The 25934-nt window shown below is 37.1% G+C and overlaps 1 protein-coding gene across 1 annotated transcript in view; it reads left to right on the forward strand.

Annotated features, from left to right (window-relative positions):
* Positions 1 to 1789: 1789 nt before the first annotated feature.
* kcng4a (potassium voltage-gated channel, subfamily G, member 4a) overlaps positions 1790 to 25934 on the forward strand; it is a 28216-nt gene continuing 4071 nt past the window's right edge. Inside the window, exons 1-2 of the mRNA XM_058751699.1 lie at positions 1790 to 2295; positions 3984 to 4906. Of these exons, the coding sequence (XP_058607682.1) occupies positions 4157 to 4906 (750 nt within the window). The 5' untranslated portion in view covers positions 1790 to 2295; positions 3984 to 4156. The remainder of the gene's footprint in view (positions 2296 to 3983; positions 4907 to 25934) is intronic.

Raw genomic sequence — 25934 nt, forward strand, 5'->3', positions numbered from 1 at the left:
GTCTTTGGTTATATTGACTCAGTTGGTTGGGAAGGGAATTAATCAAACACCTGTTATTGGGATTGAGAAAGTCTCACAGCTCTATAGCTCATTCTTCACCATGCGCTCTCTTTTTCTTGGCAGGCCACCGATCTGCAGTAATCTAGATATTCACACATCTGCTTGAGGAGCAATTACGTTGATCTGAACATTGACTGGATCAAACGGATGTCAGTGAGCCACACCACTGCCCATCAGCTGCTGAAGCTGTTCCCTGTCCTGTCTCCCAACACGATTCTCTCATCAGTCGGACCCCATCTCGCTGTCCCTGGGGATTACAGTTTAATCCTCCAACTGATTTCTGTCCTTTTTCACCTCAGCCTCACTCTCAAACAGTATCTTTCTCTCTGAAATGTTTTCGGTCCATCGCTTCAACCACTGTATCCTTGATGAGGCCACATGCTTGTGTGTATAAAGAGGGAAAACACCACAAAAGGCTGTCATCTGGGAGACCTCCAGGAACATTGTCCCATGCCATTTAACAAGGGGAGTCCACTAAGATATGACTGGTCTTCAGGACTGTGAATACAAGAAATGGCCCTGAAACCACATATAGAGTAGGGTTGGGACCACTAATTGATGAAATCAAAAACATATGTAGTGAAAATAATCAAAGACATATTTCTATAATGATTAGTCTTTTGATAGGCAGATGAATCTGTCTGCCTATCAAAGAATTTTAAAAAAGGATTATGCATGAAAGAACACATTTACTTTAGATTTTCTGTTATATATTCATGCTTTTACATTTTGGAAAAAAATAAAAATAAATACAGAAAGCAAGTGATTAAAAGTTAAATGTTGCTCTCATTGTTAAACTAAATTAATAAATTAACTATAAGCCATACTTCATTGTTTGAAGGAAATTAGATGGAAGAAACATTTAACATTAATTATCAAATCACACTGTATAAAAAATATTTTTTTTCTAAGTTGTAGATAAAACAGATTATTAAGTATGTTTCACAAGAAAATATTTAAAAACTTCATACAGTATAATCTTTCTACTTCAAAATTTAATGCATAATTCAATGTGTTACTTGCAATTTCTTTGTAATTATTTATGAATTTTATTAGCAAAACTTCTGAAAATTGTGAAAATCCTACTATTTTTTGTACAGTGTACAGAGTAATAAAAATGCACTGAAATTTACAGCTTTATTATGTTGGCAAATTGAGGTGTGTAATGTGTATAATTGAAAGGGTACAAATAAAATGAGACAATAAGGAGGGGGTGGGGGTGCATATTTGTGCAATCATTCATGGGTTTTATATCTGTGGACCCTTGGCATCCAGTGATGGAGAGTGTGAGTGCACAATGCCAGCTGTCTCACTTTCCATTCATATGCCACCAGGACCAGTGCAAACTGCTTAGTTATTTTAGCATTTCCCAAGGCATGTGCAACCTAATGAGCACAGTATGCACACTTTGTACGTGTCTGTTTGTAAGCTTTGGACTCCATAATAGTGCTGCCAGGTGAAAGCATGTATGCAAATACTGAATCAAACTAATTGGGCTGTCCCGAGGTGTTTGCACAGTGTGCAATGCGTAAATATGGCATTATGAATTCTACAGTTTGTGCAGCAAACACAGATACTAGATGCGCTTACCTGTAGATTTATGAATTGTCGTAATGGAACTATTGCGGTTGAAACAACCTCACGAGACAATTGTCCTGTTGGGAATGCAGACTGTTTTGCCTTATGCTCTTCATATTCAGTTAATAAATTCTTGAAACCGCCACTGTGACCACAAAAAGGGTTCAAATGGAAATTCAAGTGTCCATTGCGAGTGTAATAATTCATCACGCCTCAGTCGCGTTGACGCACAATGACGTGCACATCTCAAACTCGCTTAAAACAGGAGCAGGTAATAAAGTAATCTGCTGTTTATACGGTTTATTGTCGGAGTGCGAGCGGTACGTGACCAGGGTTTGCATGCAGAACGATGATTTAGACTTCGCTTTAAACTTACAGTGCCTCTCTCAAGACGCGAGAGGGGCGCGCAACCGACCGGTGTTCACTCACACACATACGCTCGGATCTATGCAGTGATAGTGACTCTGAGCGCGCGGGACAGTGATGATGTGTCAGCGGAGATTATTCGCCTTCTGATCATTTTACCGCTCCTGACGTTGGCATTCCAGCAAGAACCGTTAATGAAATACTAAAGTGAGTTCTTTTAACCGGTTATGGAGCATTGTGGAGAGAAAATGCCTCTGCTGAAGAAAGTGAGGACCGGAGTCGTGTCGAGGGGTGAGTTTGGAGTTTCTACTTTGATTCTCTTGTAGATTTCATTTAATAACTTATATAATCATTAACGTATGTATTTATATATTTATTGCGTGTTTATCAACTTTTAGACTGTCAGTTTCGCTTAGTTTTATTTGATGTCTGTTCTTTCGTGGATTGATAATAATGTATTCAGAATGTTATTTGAACAGTTTTGTATAGCCTATTGTAGCCTATATTGTATGTTATTTGAGCCTATTAGTTAAATTCAGCAGTATTTGAACCTATTCTTATTATATTTTACCATTTTATGTTGTGGTCTGTGAACGAGCCGGCTATTTTAATAAATGTTTAAGCACTGTTTAAGTACATATTTGTGATACATGACAGTGATGGGATAGGGATAAGGAATGCAATGATTCATATAGTCGATTCTGATACTTCTTAAACGATTCCGATTCCTTAACGGATCCAAGAACGATTCTTTTGGTACTTTTGAGGAAGAAATATTTGGATATAAAAAATGCAGTTTTGTGCTGGCCTCGGGACTGTGTTGACAAATGATCAGATCATTTCAGATTTCAAAAGAACATGTGCATAGAGCAAGTCAGAGATAAATTTAATTCAGTTTTTGCAAAATGTGTTAGACTTTTAAAAAAGACTTTTTAGCAGCGGAATAAATACAGTCCTATAAAATTGTTCCTAAATGTAGGCTATTGAATAAAAATACTTGCATTACTAATTGATATTCAGTAAGGGAGTTAGATGAATTCAGTAACTGCCCAGACTGATTCAAAATGGTTTCTGACTCACCAAAATGAACTGACTCTTTGTTCAGGAATAATATACTGTATAATATACTGAATTATTTGTGATTTTGAAAGTTGCTTGCAAAAGGTTTGTCGGAATAAACATTTTTAAATGGTTGTCGATGCTCTAAGCAATCAGTTGACAGACATGAACAATATGGAAATGTGTGTGTTTTTTGTTTGTTTTTTGGAACCCCCTCTGAGTTAAAGTTACTGTACAATGATCTTTTAAATTTACTAAAGTCGATAAATCACTCAGATATGCAGTGGATTTTAAATAAGCTTTTTAAAGGCAATAGAAGTGGCCCCTGACACTTCTTGCATGCTCTCTGTTGTTGTAAAAGTATGCCCATTATTTCACCATTGTTTAGACACATTTGCAATTATCATGCATTGTCTGCTTGGTTCACATCCTTCCTAATTTCCACTCTATTTTAACACCTGCTTATGTGTGATTATGAAGAATCTTGCTCCCCTCACTTTCTGCTCATCAGCCTGTACTGGAGAGAATGTTCTTGATAGAGTCACTGCCACTGGGCTGCTCAACACACTTCCCTCAATTAACTTTCCACACAGTAAAGCAAGCCTCGCTCCCAACGGGAATATGCTTCTATTAATAAATAGTTTATCACTCTAGCTCCCACCCTAGCATAATGGAACACCTTGACAACAGCAAATTATTCAATCTCTATTAGAAGTTGTGGCATGTCTGGATGTCTCTGCTAATACACCCAGCCACCAGAGAATGTGCCAAACAACAGTGTCCTTCTTTATTGAAATACTAAGAGCATATTATACAAGTTCCATGTCATTTTAACAAAGTTATAGTACTATTGCAAACTTTGTGGTTTTATAAAAACAACTGTTTAACCTCTTTGTGTTTTGTTGTCTTTGTGTCTCCAGCAGTGTTCAAATGATGTGGGATGTCTGGGTCTTCACTGAACTGTGCATGAGATCCTATGGGATCTACCTTTGATTAAACACCTCAATGCCCTAAACCCAAGGTATCAGACTAACGCTAAGACGACCTGAGCTTTGCCCAACCCTTTTGATTAACTTTCCTCTTCAATGCCATCATGCCAATCATCAGCAACGCCAATCATGACTTCAGCAACCTCTCGGCCAGTGATGACAGCAGCTTGGACCACATTTTTACAGAGATCCCGGAAACTGAGACCGTCAAGGGAGTGTATTATCAGCGCGCTCAGTTCATTCGCCGACCGGAAGATCTGCTTTCGGTGGACCACGGAGTGCAGGCCCTCATCAATGTGGGGGGCAACCGTTACACCTTCCCTTGGAGTACGTTGGAGCAGTTCCCCCTGACGCGTTTAGGACGTCTCAAACCCTGCAGCAGTCCCGAGGAGATCGCTTGTGTTTGTGATGATTACGATGAGACACGCCGTGAATTTTTCTTTGACCGTAGCCCCAGTGCTTTCCGTGTAATCCTCAACTTCCTGGCAGCAGGAAAGCTACGTTTGTTACGTGAGATGTGTGCGCTCTCGCTGCATGAGGAGCTCAACTATTGGGGCGTAGAGATGGCCTACATGGAACGCTGCTGCAAGCGCAAGATGTACACTCGCATTGAGGAGGTCGCCGAGCTCGAGCGGCGGGAGGAGGAGCGCCGTCAACACAGAATGCAGCTGCGCCCTCCTGTCGAGGAGACACGTTACCGAAAGTTGATGAACCGTTTGAGGGACATGGTGGAGAACCCTCAGTCGGGTATGCCGGGAAAGGTGTTCGCCTGTTTGTCTGTGTTGATGGTGGCAGTGACAGTGATCAGCCTGTGCATCAGCACCATGCCGGACCTCAGAGAGGAAGAAAATAGGGTGAGTACGTACAAAATGTCTCAACCTAATCAATCGGATGGTTCACCCAAAAAATGAAAAGTCATTGTGTCATGGGTGTGTGAGGTAAGGGTGAGGTGAGTGGATTTTAAAGGGATATAGTTCACCCAGAAAATAAAAATTCTGACATAATTTACACACCCTCATGTCATTCCAAACCCATAAGACTTTGTTAAGCTTTAAAATGCAAACTAAGATATTTTAATGAAATTTGAGTGGTTTCAGTCTCCGCATTGAAAGTTACCAAGACTTGGAAGATCAAGATCAAAGAACCAAAACTTAGAAGATCATGCCATAAAGGCGTTATAAAATGAATCCTTATGAAACGTGTGGTTTCAATTTTGTGAAGAGATACGATCACTTTATATCCCTGTTGAAAAAAAACAGCATATGCTGGTTAGGTATGTTTTGAAGCATGGCTGCTGGTTTGAGCTGGTTTAAGCTGGTTCTTAGCTAGTCATGAGCTAGTTTAAGCTGGCCATGTGCTGGTCCTAAGCTGGTCCTGAGCAGGAGTTCTTACCAGCATATGCTGTTCAACGGGGATGATGAACAGATTTAATTTAAATGATGACAGAATTTTCATTTTTGGGCGATCTAACCCTTTCTATTTGATCTTAAAGATTTCTATGCTCTCAAATGCATTGATCCTCTCACATCGAGCCAACACACTGAAAACCGAGTGATTTATATGTAAATTCAGGTGTAACAATTCTCTCTTTGGTACATTTTACTTCTGTTCATCTTTACCTTTGAGTTAATTCAAGATGTAAGCCGAAAAAGCCCAAAACATGTTCAACTGATAACGTAGACCCCCTTCTCCTCAGGTAGAATGTGAGCATGTCAGAGGAGGTGTGTTTCCGGTCTTCAAGCAGACCTGTGCGTGCTGTTCCTAGTGAGAAATAATGAATGCACCTCAGCAGGGCTCCCCAATGTCAGTAAATACCCAGAGAGTAATGAACTGGACCAGCAATGCCTCCACAATGTCAGCAAACACACACAGAGAATAATGAACCAGCTCCATAGAGACCTCTGGAATGTCAGCGGGCACACAGGGAGGTCCGCTTGAGAAGACTAGACCTTTTTGCTGTTAAATGACTTTGCATTTTAATCGCCCTTAGGCAGGCACCTCACACCGCCCAAAGTGGAAGTGGTAGACCGCTGGCTGTAGCTTCATTTTCCTGAAGTTTCACTCCACATGTTTGCATCGGAATACTGTGCGTGCGCGATAGGATGTGCTTGTGTTTATGTCAAGGTAAGAGTCTGGCGGTGTCTAGGCAGTTACACCAACATGTAGCGTCCAACCGGCAGAGTCCCGCTGGAAGCAGCAGGACTGTCATATTTAATTCACACTGCCGGGCCATTTGTCAATGTCAGCCGCACAGTAGAAAAGGAATGGCCTGAGCGTGGAGTCATTCATCTCTGCTCATAAATGTGTGTGTGTGCACAGATAAGTGTGTGTGCATGTGTACACTGAGTGATAACAAGTTGACCTCCTCTATCTCTCACAGCACTTTCAATTCTTTGTGTGTAGTCAAATGTGAAAATGTACAGATTGATGTTTCACAGTTTTGTATGTTTACAAGCATAAAACTTTTCTGTGAAGTTTTATGCCTCTATAAATTACATACAACACGATTTTAGCTCAGAGCTCAATATCAGATGCGGAAAGACAAGGCAGCAAATCTCGAGTAAACAGGAAACACAAACAGAAGTGAGAAAGACGCTGTGAGAAAACTCGCAATGAGCTGATAGAGAAAAGCAGGGAATAAATTCAACAACCCACGGGCTTATCTCAACACTTGACATCAATGTGACCTAAACAGACCCCTGTAGCTTATGCAGCAAGTGTTTTAGCTCTAAATGAATCTATATGAAAATACAGAAGCCACAGAAAGTATCTGGACACTTGAGCAACCCATAAATATGTATGAATGGTATTGCATTAGATGACAACATACCAAACCAAGAGACATTTATTTTAAAGATAATTTTCAGAAAAGTGCACTTTTCTGAATGTTTCTTAAAACAAATTTTGATATACTGTTTAAAATAAAGACAAAGGGTATTTGAAAACTTTCTAGTAGACAAATGTTAGTGGAAAATGCCCATATTTAATGTGATGAATTACACCTGTGTGAACATGAGGGGAACTGACTTCATCCATACACTAAAAATCACATTAAGGCTGAAAGTCATTGGCAAAGTAAATCAAAACTAGTTTTATAGTAAGGTCTAGCCTAATTTATACAATGCCATTGAGGCATTATGTATGATTCCTAAACTCCCTGGTACAATTTAATTTGTGTTTGGTATTTTAAGTGTGATATGAATAGATAAGAGGTAAGTAACATTTATGGAGCACAATCTGAACTCATTTAAACTGACAACCTTGGGAGTCGATCCAGAGAGGTTAACTATGTTGTGTGTTTGAGAGCAGGCTGTTTTCTCGTAATCCCAAGCAGCAACTTTTTGTTTTTTGTTTAGATGATAATAAATACATTCTCGTGAGGTGATTAGATGACTTTTATCTGGATTCATATGCCCTAATACCCGTTATCTTTGATAAGTCGGAAGCAGTGCTACTAGAATTATATCATGGGTGTACCTTCTGCAGTTTTGCAACAGTTAATTATATATTATATATACAATTTTTAAACTAACCTTTATTCTACTGGTGCTATGGATAAAGCACCAGCCAGTCAAGAGAATCTGAGCATCCATGGGATATGTCTATGGATCTTTTACTTTTTTCCCCTCTTGTCCTGCAGTAGATTCACTCTAGCCCTGCTTTCTTAAATATTCATTTCTACCTTTACTTTTCTTCTTTTGGTCTCCTTTTCTCTCTGCCCTGTTTTATTTTCTCTGCTTTTTCTCACCTTTACTCTTGTTTACCACTCTCTGCCCCTTCCTTCCCCCATGCTGTCTTCTGCTCTCTCTCCTTTTCTCCTCCCCTGGGCTGCAGGTGTAAATTTTGCTTTGTTTGAACTACAGCAGCAAGGACTAAGAGTTGAAGGTGTTTGTATGCCATGAGCATCCTGCAAACTCTCACTCAAGTGCTGGTGACGCACACACTTATTCACAGTATCCTGTAAAAGTGAAGCTGTATCACTGATCATATTAAGGATAAAAATTTACGTAAATGAAAATTTTGAGGTAAATTCTCTCACCCTCATGTCCAGAGGTGGGTAGTAACAAGTTACATTTACTTCGTTACATTTACTTGAGTAATTTTTTTGGGTAATACTTTTAGAGTATATTTAAAAATGGGTACTTTTACTCTTACTCAAGTACATTTTTAGTGAAAAAACTGTACTTTTACTTCGTTACTGTGGGCGACGCTCCTCTCGTTACTTTATCTTAATGCAATACAAGTTAAAAATCCTTCAATTTATTCCAAGCGCGCCGTCTACTTTTTTTTCTGGGCAATGAGCGATGCCCGTTTGCGAATGATTCATTATTTTGAGTCAATTCTATTCGAAGGCTTGATCAAACCAGTTGGCAGACCAGTGAATCGGTTCGCGAATCAGTTTGAATGATTCGTTCAGTTCCCTGCCGCACGCGCTGAGTCGTCTGAAGCGGTTCTCACACATCGAGAGCGTTGAAGACGTGGCTTTGGATCAACAGTCAGTTGAAAGCAAATCTGCAAAGGTTATGGTTTGCTAGTTATGAAGATCTTTATTAGATGAACACCGCGTGTGCTGTCGGTTCCACAGGTATAGATTCGATTGCAGTACATGATACCACTATGACATTGCCAGTTTGTTGTACATGTACCTTACACATTAAATACAATGTATAATTTATTCATTAAATAAGCAGAGTCACAGAGTATGAAATAAACACCCGCCAAACCCGCGTTAGTTCCAGGAGGAATGCCTTGCCTAGAGACAATTAATATTGATATTTTCACAATATTTACGCTTTCAGAAATAAAGGCTACATTTGTTTACATTTTGCAGAACAGACGGAAGAAGATCCGTCAATGTGCATTTTTTTCGTTATGTTCAGATGTTCTGTAGCGGTCATGTGAGGAGTTTTCACTCTTCTCCGTGTCAGAGGTTATATACATATATACATTTATTATACATAATTAATATACTTTAAAATAATTTTATTTAATTCAGTGATGCAAATCTGAATTTTTATCAGCTGTTACTCCAGTTTTCAGAGTCATATGATCCTTCAGAAATCATTCAAATATATTGATTTATTACCAGTGTTGTTGAAAAAAACAAAAACAAAAAAACAGCATATGCTGGTTAGGTATGTTTTGAAGCTGGGATGCTGGTTTATGCTGATCATGTGCTGGTCTTGAGCTGGTCGGACCATTTTAGGACCAGCACATGACCAGCTTAAACCAGCTAAGGACCAGCTTAAATCAGCTCAAACCAGCATCCCATGCTTCAAAACATACCATACCAGCATATGCTGTTTTTCAACAGGGAACAGTTGACATTTTGTTCAGGGTTCTTTTATGAATAGAAAGCTAAAAAAGAACAGCATTGATAATAAATCAGGCTGATAAAAATTCTGATTTGCATCACTGAAATAAATTACATTAAAAAAAACATCAAAAGTATTTTGAACGGCAGTGTGTGTGTGTGTGTGTGTGTGTGTGTGTGTGTTTGTGTGTATATGTATGTATGTATATAAAATTTTATCTAAATATCTATATATCTAAATAAAAATATACTATATTCAGTATATGATCCAAAGTAACTAGTAACTAACTACTTGAGTAGTTTTTTTATCCGGTACTTTTTTACTCTTACTCAAGTAACTATTCAGACTATTACTTTTACTTTTACTTGAGTAAATATTTCTTCAAGTACTTTTACTTTTAATTGAGTACAGTTTCTGGGTACTCTACCCACCTCTGCTCATGTCATACCAAACTTTATGACTTTGCTTTCTCTCTTCTGTGGAACAAAATATAAGATATATAAGTCAGTCTTTGGACCCCATTGACTTTCATTCAAAAGTAGTTCAATGAAAGAAGTCAAACAGGTTTGAAATGACAGGATGGAAAGTAAATAATGGTAATTTGCATTTTGGGTGAACTACCCATTTAATAAATCCCTGAATAATTAAGATGGTTTTGAGTTGGGCATTTAGGGTAAACGTACCTATTAAGCTCACGTACCCATTAAGCACACTTCCATTTTCGAGATCAGATTATAAAAAGAAAAAATAATTTATTATCCTACTTGATGTCTTAACCAATTGATTTGTTTGTTACTATATACCTCCTATAATTTCAAGTCAATCAGATCATTGCACACTGAGATATGAGTCTCTATGTGTTCACACTGTCTGGCGACCATTTTGAAAGCTGTCTAAAAACTTTCACTAAAAGAGGAGCCCCTTAAAAGTGAGTTTTTTATATGTTTAAGCCTTTATTTTGGGTAAGTTTCACTACTTATTGTAAAATTAAGAGATTAATGTTCAGACTTTTGCATATTATATCCTTGAACTTGGATGTGGGAAATAATTACATTAGATCCAAAAGATAGTTTTAGCAACATAGCACAGATGCTACAGAACACAGTTAGCTGACTAGCTGTATAAGATTGTGTGCTACGCTAACATATTACTTCACAGGCATTACTGGCTTGTACTTTTACATCCATAATATTATAAATTGACAGTTTATTGCTGGTCTGTCGTTTTACAGTGCTGTAATTTTTAAAGATTTCATATTATTGTAAGGTGAGCTTAAAGCTACCTGGTCTCATGGCATTTACGTACCTGGGTGCACTTTTTAGCGTGACATGAAATACATACCAATAAGTACATATCACTGCAGTTTCCAAAATAAATGAACACTTTCACACAAATTTACAGAGTTGCGATTAATAAAGCGTAATTTTCGCACAATTACTTAAAGAATATCATGCTATGACTTGATAACAATATTAATATGCTGGGAGATTTGAAAACTGATGCTTTTGAACGTTAGCATCGCACACATCCAGCTTCATATCTATGGATTTTCATAGATGATAAGTTTGTTCGGTAGCTCGCGGAGTACGGAGACGGACTTAGGAGATGAGAAGCACCGGTTCGAATCCCGTGTAACTACGGTTCGACAAAGCAGTTAAAATCTGCGTAAAAGAAAGGTCAAATGACACAGTTGCATCAGCTAATACTTTTTTATATCAGTTTTGCATTTGTTAACACTATGGGGTAGGTTTAGGGTTGGATTTGGTGTAGGGCATATTTCCAACACGATAGAGCATTAACTTTTAGCGACAGTCCCTGGATATTTGAATTCTGAACCGCCGCCGCAATATGTATCTGAAGCAACGTAATAAAAAAACAGCAATATGTACCAATATCTACGTAATAAAAACATGTCAGGGTTCACATATTGAACCTGTGTTTCAATTTCTATTTGAAACTGCGGCGAACCGTGCAGCAAGGTACGTAAAACGGTGTCGCACAAAAAGTAAAACTTCTCCAGAAAAACTTCTCCAGACTGTAAATCTGTGGAAAATCGGGGCAAAAATCGTGTAGTGTATTCCAGCCATAAAAGACTATAGATAAGTTGACATCCATTTAAAAAGAGGTTTCATAATGAGGCTAGTTTCTGTGTTCATCCCCATGAATTAAATGTTTTATTTGACTTTTGAATATGTGTTACTTAGCTGAACGTGCACTAGTATAGATGTTGCAATGTGCTTAAATGACACTTCATGAATATATAACTGATCAAATTGAATGCCTTGTTGCTTGATTTTAGTGTTCTGCTTTTTTTGTGATTGAAAATATATATTTTTACAATTATTCTTTAAACATTTTCCTTAAAATAAACAAGAATTTTTAATAAAACATGATTTGAGCTTAATGGGAACAGGGGTGTGCTTAAAGGGTACAAAAATGTACCCATTAAGCACAGCCGGACTTTTTGAATTTAATGATGTATATCTTAATTGTACAACGGCGTTTTAGTGCCACGTTAAAAAATCTAAAATTACGAGATTAAAGTTGTAATATTTCGAGAATAAAGTCGAAACACTACAAGAATAAAGTAGAAACACTATGAGAATAAAGTCGAAACACTACGAGAATAAAGTCAAAATATTTCGAAAATAAAGTCAAAATTACGAGAATAAAGTCTAAATGTTTCGAGAATAAAGTCGAAATATTACAAGAATAAAGTCAAAATATTACGAGAATAAAGTCGAAATATTACGGGAATAAAGTCGAAATTTTTTGAGAATAAAGTTGAAATGTTTTGAGAATAAAGATTATAGTTATAATATTTTGAGATAGGCTATTCTAGCCTTTTACGCATGCAAATGGCCCGGATTGGGAGCACCGGGAGATATTCCAAATCTCAGTTTTCAAAGTTTTCAGTTTTATAGCGAAATACAAACATATATTTGTAGTGTATTAAAAAAAGGGTTAAATAAGAGAGCTACAGCGGCCCCCCAAAGGAATGTCGATTGAGTGCGTGAGTTGATGTTAAGATAAACAGTTGTTCCTGTTCAGTCTGTTATATTATATTCTTATTCTTGATATTCTTGATATTAAGCTGTTTCCACGAGTCCTTAAAATTGACATCCCAGTAAGATGATGAACAATATTCAAATCAATTCCGGTGGCCTGGCAACTTCTCCCGGTGCTCTCAATGCTGGCCATTTGCATGCGCAATATAGGCTATACTCTCCAAATATTATAACTTTAATTTCTATGATTTAAATTCTCGAAACATTTCTACTTTATTCTCGAAACATTTCGACTTTATTCTCATAACATTTTGACTTTATTCTCGTAGTATTTCGACTTTATTCTCTTAATATTTCGACTTTATTCTCATAATATTTTGACTTTATTCTCGTAATTTCGACTGTATTCTCGAAATTTAATCTCGTAATCTTAGTTTTTTTCGATTTTTTTAATTTTTTTTACGTGGCACTAAAACGCTGTTGTATAATTGAAATGCTTTTGTCATTTAAAATAAAATTAAATATTTTTGTGTGAGAGATTAATATCTTATTTTAACATAACTTTTTGTACTGAAACCAATGTCTTGTGCACTAAATGTCTCAGTGTAGATTTTGGTGAGCTTAATATGGTACGTTTAACCTACAAAAGATTTGTTCTTGCGCTCAAAAATAACTAGATGGAGTAAAACAGGGAGGAGCAGGAATTGTCTAACAAAATACAGCACACTCTCAGCATGCTATTTAAATCACTGGAAAAAATATTAATGTTAAAATAAATACATAATGAAATAATCTAATGAACTTCTTGTAGTTGTAGAATTGACTATTGAGATGACTACTCCATATGAGCCAAAATTCTGGATTGATCTGCAAATAGCTGGTATTGGACTCCAGAAAAGAAATGGACCTGTTCTGCCAAGACAATTATACCCTAATGCATGTTTGAATTGGCCTGAATTGAAAAATGTAGAGGAGAATAAGCGATTTAGTATGATGTCATGAACTCAGTCTTTTTAATTTGGCTAAAAGTCTCCAGCCAATCCATCAAGCAATGAGTAGATTTGTGTTTGCTACAGAAAAGACAACATAATCAGTTTGATTTGATGGAAACCTTCTGAAAGAACCCGCTTGACCTGGCACTGTACTTATCTCTACAGCAATCAAAATCTTTTATATTGCAGGTGTATTCACTTGATTACATGCATTAAGAGATAATGAACAGCCTTGCTTCTGAGCCACAAAGTTGAGCACATTATCTACATGCTAGATGAAAGTGCTGAAAAAATGAACAGGTAAATTAATCATCGGTCCTGACTGTGCTGAAGCACACAGAGTGAGAGAATATTTAAAGAGCATTTTACAGCTCTGCATCACTTTAACGTCTGTGACATTCATGAAACATGAAGCTGGTCTTTGAACATTTAGCCAGTGCTGCAGTTCAAACCAAAGATAGTTTCATTTTCCTCTTGACCGATCGTAGTCTCCACACACCCATCAATGACAGACCGGCTAACGCTCTACATGTCCTGTTCATGCTATGTTGGACAGAGTATTACAGAGGGCCAGATGGTGTCGGTACAGGTGCAGGACATGAGTGGTTTTGGTGTTGTGTTGCAGTTTTGCATTTTGGCTCTATGATTTGCCAGAAGGGGAGTTCCTGGAACAGGTGCTGATGCAGGGTTAGCAATGATCTCAGCTACTGTTCCTTGGCCTGGGTTCTTACAATAAGGCAGGAGAAGGTGAACAATCCATGGCGCAATCTGGACAATGTGCTGCAGGTTTCCTCTTGAGTGGGATGATAGCTACCAAAACCAGCATGATAAGGCCAAAGTGACAAAGTGAGAGAATAGAAAGGAAACACTAGATGAAGATTGGGCGCACTTGCACTGTGCACTAATGCCATGTTTTTTTAACCCATTTAAATTAAGTAATAAAGTTTACAACAAAGCAATTCCACCAACTAATTGGAACTTGTAGGATTTTTTATTGTTGTTTTATTAACTTAGCATTTATTTGAAAGTTCTAATACAGACCTGTATTATTAACATTGGTTTCCAAATATGCATAAGACAGTGATGATTTATTTCTGTGTCTCTTAGTGTTTTTGACTTCATGGCCCCCACCCCATTGTTCACAGTGATATTCAAAGGCCCAATGACTTTTCCAGTTGTGATTTTACTGGAGTATTATAAACATTTTTTTGACTCAAAAATGTAACCCGATAAAATATTTTAGAGCTTGACTTTACAAGAAAAAAAAAAATTCTTTATTAGGGCTGCCCCCTAATAGTCGACGAATCGTTAGACATTCAAACGCTCGCCTATCATTCATTGACCTCAAATATGGCTTATCATCTGAAATATGTAAGTATTCAAGTATATGTTCAAAACTCTGCTGCTCGCTTGATTACTCACACAAGAAAGAACGATCACATTACCCCTATCCTTTATCATCTTCATTGGCTCCCGGTTTCCTTGCGTATTAACTTCAAGATACTAATTATCACTTATAAAGCCCACCATAACATTGCTCCTTCTTATTTATCTGATTTACTTCTGCCATATGTACCTGCCCGTTCATTAAGATCTTCTAGTGAGGGATTGTTAGTCACCCTTAAGTTTCGTCTGGTGACAATGGGAGCTAGGGCCTTCAGTGTTGTTGCTCCCAGATTGTGGAATGCTCTTCCCCAAACCATCCGTCAGGCATCCTCCCTTTTCTCCTTTAAAAACCTCTTAAAACCCCTTTTTTTTCTGACCATTACTCTTAAAGTCATTGACTGTGAGCTGTATCCTGTTATGGATGTTTATCTTCATTCTTTCTGTATGTAATCTAATCTTGTAAGTGGTTTCTGTATATTACTCTTAGCTTTTGTTTTATTTTGTTTTTTTGTTTTTTTGGTATTAAGCCTGATTTGTAAAGTGACCTTGAGTGCTAGAAAGGCGCTATATAAATAAATATTATTATTATTATTATTCTCAACTTTACATGGCCGCTGAATCTAATGTTAACCTTGAGAAATGTGCGCTATTCAGTGTCTGTGCGGAGTGTGGAGCTGAACAGTAGCGCACTCACTGAAGGACAGATGGAGGCACCGGTGCGGTCATTTGCTCTTAACATACTCCCTCATTTTTGGTCATACATATAACAGTAATACATCTTTCAAATCTGTAAAGACACTACGTTTATTTGTGTGCACTCACAATACAGCACTTTTGAAAAATAATGAAACCAAACAGGATGCACTTTCTGCCGTCTCGGTCTCTGTAAACTTGAGCACGAAACTCTGTGTATATATTTGCCTTACAGACATTAAATTATATCTATATATAGTGAAATGTCTACTTTCAAATTAACCAATTCAAATGGAAACCAAATGTTCTCAGGTTATGTAATCCGTATGAAACATTCATACAGGTACGTCCACTACTGCGGAGATGATGAGTCAGTGTTGCCGACTTCATCTCTGAAGCTGAAAACAAATAAAGCACTAGTTTATCAAATTATTAAAATGTTAATGCAGCCTCCTTACTGTTTTTCTCTAACACATTCATAATTATTACTTCTGCCGGTGCGCTGTGACAAGCTTTATGCGTGTGCTTGAGCGCGTATAGGCTATGTAGGCAATTAAAGGCTCATTATAACGATTTAAATGGTTTATTAATAAACGTGCAATTAGTCGACTAATGCTTCAAATGAACGACTACTAGTTGACCAGAAAAATCCTTAGTCGAGGGCAGCCCTATTCTTTATAAAAATGCCTGTGGACTTTTAAGATTTTATTAATTGACATGACTTTTCCAGGTTTAATAACCACACTTTTAAAATTTTGTTATTAAGATCATGGGAGTCCTTATTCTTCAATTTAAAAAAAAAAAATGTCATCTTTAGGCTCCCTGGAAGTTTTCTGTGGCCTTTTAATGGGCCCTGTGTCCCTATCTGAGGACCACTGGTTTATTCTAAACCACATATGACTGACAGAAGTTGGAAAGAGTTCAGTAAGTCATTGATAGAAAATATTTATACTCTCCTAAATATCTTAAAATCATGACTTTGTGTCAGACCATGAATTAATTTGACTGTTTCATTAACAGAGGAGAGCCTTTCATAAGGTGGTTCACAAGAGTTCATTTGTTTGTAAATTAGAAAATGGTTATGCTGTATGTATATGTGCAACTAGTGAGAAAAACACAGTACTTTTTTTAAAAATTAAATATGTATTGTCTATATATTATTTCACAGGACCTATTCTTTCTGTTGCATTGCAATCAGTTCACACTGCAAGCTTACTTCTCAGCTAAAATCTAAATTTGTTTTGCCGTTGGGCAGGAAATTCAGCAGTGGACTAATGGTTAAGTGGGTTGGAGGGTCGATTACTAATTCCATAGCTTTGATTGAGTTGAGTTTTAGTTGCTCCATTTTACAAGAATGCAGACTGCCTTTCTACAGCAAATGGATTTACTTTTTTGTAGATCTACATACTTTCATTTTGGTACATTTCATTTTGGTGTTCCAATATTGATGCAGGAGAAACTGGGAGGTGATTGCCCTCACATGCAGGTTACAGAATAGGTTTTTATATAACACTCAACAGCAGGAGTTTCCAAGCCACAAAGTGCCAGTATAGGTCAAAAGTGTTACTGCACCAGAATCACCTTTGTTAAAGCTGGAACTGAGGTCCTGAACGAATTGACTTGCTTTAACTCCTGAAATGAGCAGCATGACCTGAAAGAAAATGTTACGAACGGGAGCGGTTCTTACGCCTGCCTGCTGTTTATCATTCTGAACACCAACATCTTTTCAGTTCCAAGGTTATAGGGTTCAAAAAATATACTCTGGAGTGTCTCACAGGCGTATGTATAAACAAACACACGTGGCTGCTCGTATACAGTAGTGCTTGTCTTTGTTGGTGATATAGTGAAGTGTTTACAAGCTCAGGGTAACCGGAAGGTTCCTGGTTTTAATCACCTGAGTCAGATTGGCAAGTCATTCAAACCCAGGTTGCTAAAAGAGGCCCAGACTGCATTGTAATACAAAAAAACTACCATTCAGAAAATGTAGTGTTTCGTTTTGTTTTTCTTTTAAATAATTTAATGGGCTTCTTGCTTTAAATTTAATGCAATAGAAGAGAAGCCACAGGAAATGACAATGAGAAGATGCATGGGATGCATAGTGTGGTGCTGTAAGGCCATTAATGTATGTGGGCACGTCTGATCATTTTTCCTCTTGTGCTGCATACTCATTTTTGATTCAGCAGATGCAGAGATAGTAAATGGTGTAAATAGTGCCATCCATCAGAAGATTCATTCCACAAGTAGCTTCATCCCAGAGTTAAAGATGCATTTTTAATGCCCGCCTGCTTGTTATCTTCCCCTATAATTTTCTTGTATTAAATTTGCAAGATGTACACAACTCATCTTGTGCAGGTCACACTTTGTGGGTTCTTTTCTCTCTCTCACTGCATTCTTATGCATAGAAATACAATACAAACACTTTTTTTTACAAAAATAATCACAGTTTTGAACTTTTCCACATTGTTTTAATGAGTCATGAGGCAATAAGAACATGTTTGTGATGCTTTTAAAAAGAAATTGATGCCGCGACTTCATTAAGTTAAGCAGGAACTGTAAACTGCAGTGTTTAAGTCATTTCACAGTTGTTTAATTGAACTGACTGGTTCTCTCCAGGACATCACTGTTTTAAGTGTGTATTTTTCTGTATGCTTCAGGTATCTGTCTTGTTTGAAGATGAATCACCCTTGAAGTCTCAGTGCTGTGGAGGACTGTAACATGTTTTCTCCAAGGACTTTCTTGTTTTAGCTTTATCCATTGTTCTTGGTGTCTCTCTGAGTTTTCTCCCCATGCTGTGGAGAAGCATGGCATTATGCAGCCATCGCTATGCTTTACTCAAAGGCCTGAATCGTAGCCTATGCAAGTCCATGAATGCAGACTCTTCTAACTGTGTATGCTCAGTTTTGTGTTGTTATATGAAAATGCATTCACAGAGTTGCCACAAGGGGCAGTATAGCAACATTAGCATGTAACATTGTTCATTTACTATCAGTTTTCTCTTTCAGGTCATTGCCTCATATTATAAATTTATTGGCAAGAGAAGGTGAAATCCACTCATTTCTATTGCTGGAAAGTAGCGTTTAAACTACTTGGCTGCTATAATGCTTCAGTGAAAGAATTAGTACTTGGATTTGCCATTGTTCATTAGGGTCAAAGCATTTGTTTTTTTTGTTTTTTTCTAGAGACATTCAAGAGTTTTTAGGGTCTAATATTGTGGTAGCATTGGTTTCAGATTTGCATGTCCATAATCGCCATGTGGGGCTGGTAAATCTGATGGTGGTTGGTAATTTTACATGTCAAATTTCCTCTCTGAATAGGTTGACTACAATAAATCAATGTGTACCAGGTGAATGATTTAATATTCAGTTAATTCAGCTTTTCATTTCAGATTAATTCACTTAAATGTCTTGACATTATAAAATACTTTTTCTCTAATTCTCAGCTATATACTCAATGTAACTCAATGAAATGAGAATGCAAATGAAGATATGTTGAAGAATAATGGTAATCAAACCATGTTGGTGCCCACTGACTGCCATTGTATAGACAAAAAAATAGAAATTTCTCAAAATATCATCTTTTGTGTTCCACAGAAGATAGAAAGGCCAGAGGGTGAGAAAAAATAGACTTAACTTTAATTTTTGGGTGGAATATCCCTTTTGACATTGTTTATTTCCAACAAGCACCCTTCCTGCTTTCTCTTTACAGACTAGCAGGATGTATAAATCTATCCGTTGACCTCTTGGTTATTTTTCCACTGAGATGTTTATGGGCTGGCTGTTAGGTATCTATGTCTGTTCAATGTCTCCTGGGTCCTGACTAAAAGCTAGAGATGCTGCTCCGAAAGGGAAGGAGAGGATGTTACAGTGCCATTTACACTTAGGCCAGAAACATACTTGAATGCGTGGCCAACAGTGGAAGCAGACTGTCCCATTGTACATACTTTCCATGCATTATGTTACTTTAATGGTAACAAGTACCTCCAACAGGTAGCTAGCTAGCTGTCACTTTGGTGTGAAAGTCAGTGTTTTATATGTGGCCAGCTGCATTTTTTTTCTTTCAGCTGCAGCCAAGCAAAATTGATTGACTAATCTTGATTAATCTTGAGCGAGGGAATGAGCTAAGACATTTATGAAAGTTATAATGGTTGCTACAACTCTGATTTCTGCAGTCTGATGTAGAGAAGCTCTGGCAGTTGGAGACCACAAAACTGCTGGTGCAGGACTACGGTAGTAAACCTTGCTTGACAGGATTTGCAGTAACCTGCCATAAAGGACAGATCAAATGGACCGAGTGCAGTGTTCGTCTCTGGGGACGGGGGAAGGAGGACACTGAAGAGACTGAAAAGAATGAGAGCAATGCAGTTAGATGAAAGGTGTGGGTGTGTGACCAATGCCTCCAAAGGTCATGTGGGTGCAGTCACAGGTATTTGCAAGCGGATCTGTTTTTGTGTCTGATATATGTGGATGAGTCGATCTCTGATCTCGTTCAACAGACAACTCTTCACAGCCTTTCTACACACACAGATTATCACAATCAAGTTCAGTGGGAACTGAGACACACATTGAGTGTGAAAGGCACTCAAAATCTTCCCAATGCAGGGCCCAGAATCACAGACTCCAATCATAAAAATGGAATTTAGAGCGTAATAAGGAATGTAACGGAATTTGGTAAATTTGGATGAATAAATTTACACCATTTACTTTTTATAACAAATTGTGATATGGATTAGTGACTGAATATTAAATTGCAAAAAAAAAAAAAAAATGTTATTTATATACAAAATATCTACATGGCTCACCAGTTTTATCTACCACTACTCTCGTGGTGTTTTCACTACACACGACCTTCACGTGACCTTCATCTCCAACATGTCACAAGCATGTCACCATTACATTTGATTAAAAACTTTAATCAGATACACACAGAAACTGAATGGTCTTCACTGCTACCCGCCAAAATAAAATATTATTTAGGTTATATATTAGAATGTACTTCTAAAAGAAATAATAATAATAATATTTATATTTATACAGTTTATTAGAGCATAGTTTTTAATGAATATCACAGTAAACTTCCATTGTGCAGCAATTTGTTTGCCAAAAATTTTTAAAATTTCATTGTTTTATATTTGTAAAAGGTCAATTAAATTGTTTTTAATTACAAATTATAATTTGTTTGTTAATCATTCATTTGATTACTAACATTTTTGATAATAAATTTGTATTAAAGTATAACACACTGAATCCAGAAAAAATGAAAACTAATAAATTTAAAAAAATAAAAACCCTTTATATGACACTATTATTTTAAAATTGTTATTATTATTATATTATTAAATTGTTAATTTTATTAAATTAATTGATTAGACATCTTTTTTGATTATTAAAGTTTAGTTAAGCTATTAAAACGGAATCCAGAAAAAAATTCAAAAGAAAAATGCAGAATTTGGGATAAATAAAAACGATTTCATAGTGCCTACCAACTCGCTCTCTCTTCTTCCATCCCTTCATTACTCTCCATTATAGGAGCATAAGGTGAGGAGAAGAGAACGAGTGGTTCTAGGTTAAAAATACGGAGTGCTTAGCAAGCGGGAGATGGAGAGGCAGGTGTTTAAGATTCTGAGATCGTCTCACTGTGTACTTTAACTAGTGCAGAGCTGAGCCGTACCATCCCACTCTGCGCTTTATACTTCAGCTTTCTGGGCTGGGATGGATAGAGACAGAGAAAGAGGGAGAAATGTCTTGCTGTTTGACAAATTATTATGCAGGAGGAAAAATTGAGTGGAGTGCATTTTGGAGGATTACACAGATTAAAGCATCAGACTAAAACTGGATGTCCGTGTGTTGTTAGAAAGACTTGATGAGATAAAGAAAGACTTTAAAAATAAGAAGTTAAGGTGACGTAAATCTCGAAAGCAAAGTCGTTTCAGACACAGAGCAAGCTTTGCGTTTTGATTAAAGATTATGAAGACAAATATTTTTCTTTGAAATAACATGTACTGATGCACAATAAGATCAGTGACATGTATTAAGAAAATAGGTTTAGTTTTTAACTTCATATTGACTTCATTATCTCAGCTGTTTCTCCCAGACAGCAGTCTGATTAAATGAAGAGCAAAACATTGTTTATGCTACTTTTAGACCTGCTGTACCTGAAAACTTAGAACGAGAGATCAGCATTTCAGCTTTTATTTCTAGGTATTCATATCTGGATCTGGCACACAACTTAGAAGATATCACCTTTTGTTTGAACCCACCCATTTTTCATGTGAGCAAAAGTATCGGAACAGATAGACTTAAACTAGATTAAAGTGAATAAGACTTAATATTTAGTTGCAAATCCTTTGCTTTCAATAACTGCATCAAGTCTGTGACCCATTGACATCACCAAACTTTCGCATTCTTCTTTTGTGATGCTTTTCCAGGCTTTCACCGCAGCCTCTTTCAGTTTTGGGGGGTTACTCCCTTCAGTCTCTTCTTTAGCAGGTAAAATGCATACTCTACAGGGTTTAAGTGATTTGAGATTGACTTGGCCAGTCTAAAACCTTCCACTTCTTGCCCTGATGAACTCCTTTGTTGTTTTGGCACTATGTTTTGGGTCATTATCTTGCTGCATGATGAAGGATCTCCCAATCAGTTTGGTTGCATCTTTCTGTAAATTGTCAGGCAAAATATTTCTGAAGACTTCTGAGTTAATTTTGCTGCTGCCGTCATGTGTTACATCATTATTGAAGATTATTGAGCCTGTCCCAGAAGAAGCGATGAAAGCCCAAGCCATTACATTACCTGTGTAATGTGTACTATAATGTACACCTTTGTACATTGTGTTTCAGATGAGCTTGTTTGTTTGGGATCATGAGCAGATCCTTTCTTTCTCCAAACTTTAGCCTTTCCATCACTTTGGTCCATAAAATCAGTCCATAAAACCTTGTCCTAGAATTTTTGAGGCTCGTCTCCTATTCTTCTCGCTAATGAGTGGTTTGCATCTTCTGGTGTAGGCTCTGTTCATGAAGTCTTCTGCGAACAGTAGATTGTGATACCTTGACTCCTGCCCACTGGAGGTTGTTGCTGATGTCACTAACAGTTGTTTTAGGGTCTTTCTTTACAACTGTCGTCACAATGTTTCTGTCGTCAACTGCTGATGTTTTCCTTGATCTACCCGTTCGAGGTGTGTTACTTACACCAGTGGTTTCTTTCTACCTCAGGAGATTCCAAATGGTTGTGCGTGCTATTGCCAGCGTTTGTGCAATGGTTTGATTGATTTTTCATCTTCTCTCAGCTTCACAATTGCTCGTTTTTCACCCATAAACACCTCTCTGGTTTTCATGTTGGTTACACATCTAACTAACTATAAATGCAGTCTGCATGGATCTGAAACTGAGCGCAGACATTCAGTGCTATTTATTGTTTGAATAATCAATTAATAGGACACACCAGGGCAACAAAACACACCTGTCAGTCACATGTTCCAATACTTTTGGTAACATGAAAAATGGGTGGGTTCAAACAAAAGGTGATATCTTGTAAGTTGTGTATCAGATCCAGATGAAAATACCTGTAAATAAAAGCTGAAATATTAATCTCTCATATTCATCTTTTGATGTCAAACCCAAATGTTTTCAGTCTACAGCAAAAATAAAGGAATTGGCCTCACTGTTCCAATACTTTTGGAGGGCACTGTATATATATATATATATATAAAACTATCATGAAATGTATTGAAAAATTTTGTGTAATAAGATTTTGGTCATATCGCCCAACCAAGAACTCTTTTCAGGGCTCCCTCTGTCCTGGAAAACCTAGAAATAACAAGAAATTTTAAAAAGCATGAAATCTTGAAAGGTCACTGAAAAGTCATAGACATTTCTCTTCTGAATATTTTTCCTAGTTTTGAACTCTCAAAAGACTGGGCTAGGAGAAAGTTTTTTCAATAGAGAAATCTCACACTTCATCCGTAAGTCTCCTGACCTATAATTTTATTTTCTCTAGGAGTGTGTGTGTGTGTGTGTGTGTGTGTGTATATGTGTATGTATGTGTATGTATGTATGTGTATGTATGTGTGTTTGTATTTTCCAGGGAGTATTTGCCAGAAAGACCCAGACGTGAGTATATCTGATCATCTGTCATGTTCCTGTCTGTCTCTGCTCTGTGACTGTGTTAGTGCACAGCAGACGGGTGAGGGTTTCTGGGTTACCGCAATGTAGCACACAGAGATCTTTCAATGTCCCAATCACTCCATCTCTGTCTCTGCATCTCTCTCAATCCATGGCAATGACCTCAAGGTCATTTTGACATACGCCTTCATCAGCAAACACAACCTGGTAAATACCCAACATGACAGATTGAGCACGCTGTTACAGATTTTTTTGCTTACTTTATCCTTTATGTCTTTGAAACAACGTTCAATCAGAATATTGAATAGAGAGCAGCCGGGGGAGGTGAGAGTAAAGCATTTAAATAAAAGCAATATGCTGACCTCGACAATTTCCTGCCTGTGCTCTTTTTCTAGGAGCTCAGAATGACGTGGCATTATTGACTCTGCGCCAGGAAATGTTCAACAACAGTTATTTTGCCAAGAGAAAGTGAAAAAGAGTGAGACAGGATGAATAATGGACTTAGATTATGGAAGAGAGGTATGGAAAGAGAGGCTGGTCTGGGCTCATGTCTGATGTGTTAGAGCAGGAAGACACGATGAGCAGCAGCGGTGCGGTGGACAAGACTTAATCACATTACATCACATCACACTATACAGCTACTGTCCAGCAGCATATTAAACATGCTTTTACCCCTGTTTTGTTGATTTTAAGTATTTTGGGCTTCAGTCATTTCTCTTGCCTGTAAGAGTTCTGAGAGAGTCCTCAGCCTCATATTTTATCACTTGTTTGACAAAGTCACAAGCTCGAAAAACATCAAAGACAGGACATCAGTCGTAGAGCTTTCTGTAAGCTTTGTGATATCTGCTTTCCTCCTAGCCTCACTTCAATCTCTCTCTCTCTCTCTCTCTCTCTCACTGTGCTTAAGTGCATAAAATTATCTTGAATTTCCTTGTGCAGATGTATACATATACTACACACACATGCTGTATACACACTACTGTTTAATAGTTTGGGGTAGGTAAGTTTGTTTACATGTTTTTAAAGGGGTTATGAACTGCCTTTGTTTTTTGTTTTGTACTGTTCTCCGAGGTCCACTTGTAATGTTATTTTTTCACTTGTAATGTAAGTTTACATATAAAAAACATCATAATTTAGAAGTAATAAGCTATTTTCTGTCCTGTTTTTAACCCCCCTCATCAGAACGCTCTGTTTGAATAGGCGTGGAGGATTGCAGATTTAAATGGTCACTGCTATGATTGGCTAATATTTGTATATATTTGACAGCATACATTATTCATAGATAAGATGTCTTTGAATATATATGAATCAGTTGGTAAATTGGTCTCATTGAATCAGTTTGGATGACTCACTGAACAGTAGGTTTTTTATGTCTGTGCTCTGCGCCACCCATTGGAAAATATCTTGTAGAAAATGGTTGTGCCCATGTATCAATTTCTTTACAAAATTACGTTGTAATTTAGGAAATTTGATTTTGTTTTATTTTTATTTATTTGTTTTACTTTTTGTTTTGTTAGAATAAAAAGTGGACAAATACTGTAAAGACATTTGGAAAAGAATCCTATATGTACCTCATTGTTTGAAATTTGACGAATTTGAGAAATGTTAAAGATGAGATTTGATTTTTTTTTTTTTTTTAAACTTAACATATTCTGAAAATTCGTCTTGTGTTCCTTCTCTATACCATTTAATATTCAATCATTCAGTTGCCCTGAGTAATACAGGACTTTTCCCAAGGCCAAATAGGGCACTAAAATCTGAAAGTGTAGAAACCTAGTTGCAAGTGTTTTCCACAACTTAATTTGAGTCTTTCTATAAAAGCTTGAATATTAGATGTTGAAAGTAATATAATTTATGGTTTTCCAGTATGCCTTCTGCAGCTATATGTGCCATACTTATGCATTTAGGGCTAAATTCCTGCTGCGGTTTCATTCCTCATAAATAATATTTTTTGATGAATATCTGATGCATTTGCATGAAATTATAAAATGTAAAATGTTTGAAGGACCGAGTTCAAATTGGAATTTTAGGAAACAGCTGAACCCAGGGGTTTGTTTCCTGTGTGTTTACATGTATAAAGCAAGATGCGCACTATAACAAGCTTTGAGTTCTGTACATGTATTTGGTGTTGTTTATCAGATCCTAGTAGTGTACAGTCAGATGAAAGAATCTCTGTGTGTGTGTGTGTGTGTAGCACTCTTTTAATTATTCAACTCTCTGTCCAACCCCTCATCTCTTCCTGACATCCCCATTCCCGGGTCCCTATATCTCATTCACCAAGCAGCTCACAGATCGGATTATCCCGACTGCATTTCGTTTTCAATACATCCATTTATGCATTCTCAGACCCTCCCTCTAGATTCAAACAGCCAGCC

The sequence above is a fragment of the Onychostoma macrolepis genome, chromosome 18 (genome assembly GCF_012432095.1).
Source record: "Onychostoma macrolepis isolate SWU-2019 chromosome 18, ASM1243209v1, whole genome shotgun sequence".
Lineage (NCBI taxonomy): Eukaryota > Metazoa > Chordata > Actinopteri > Cypriniformes > Cyprinidae > Onychostoma > Onychostoma macrolepis.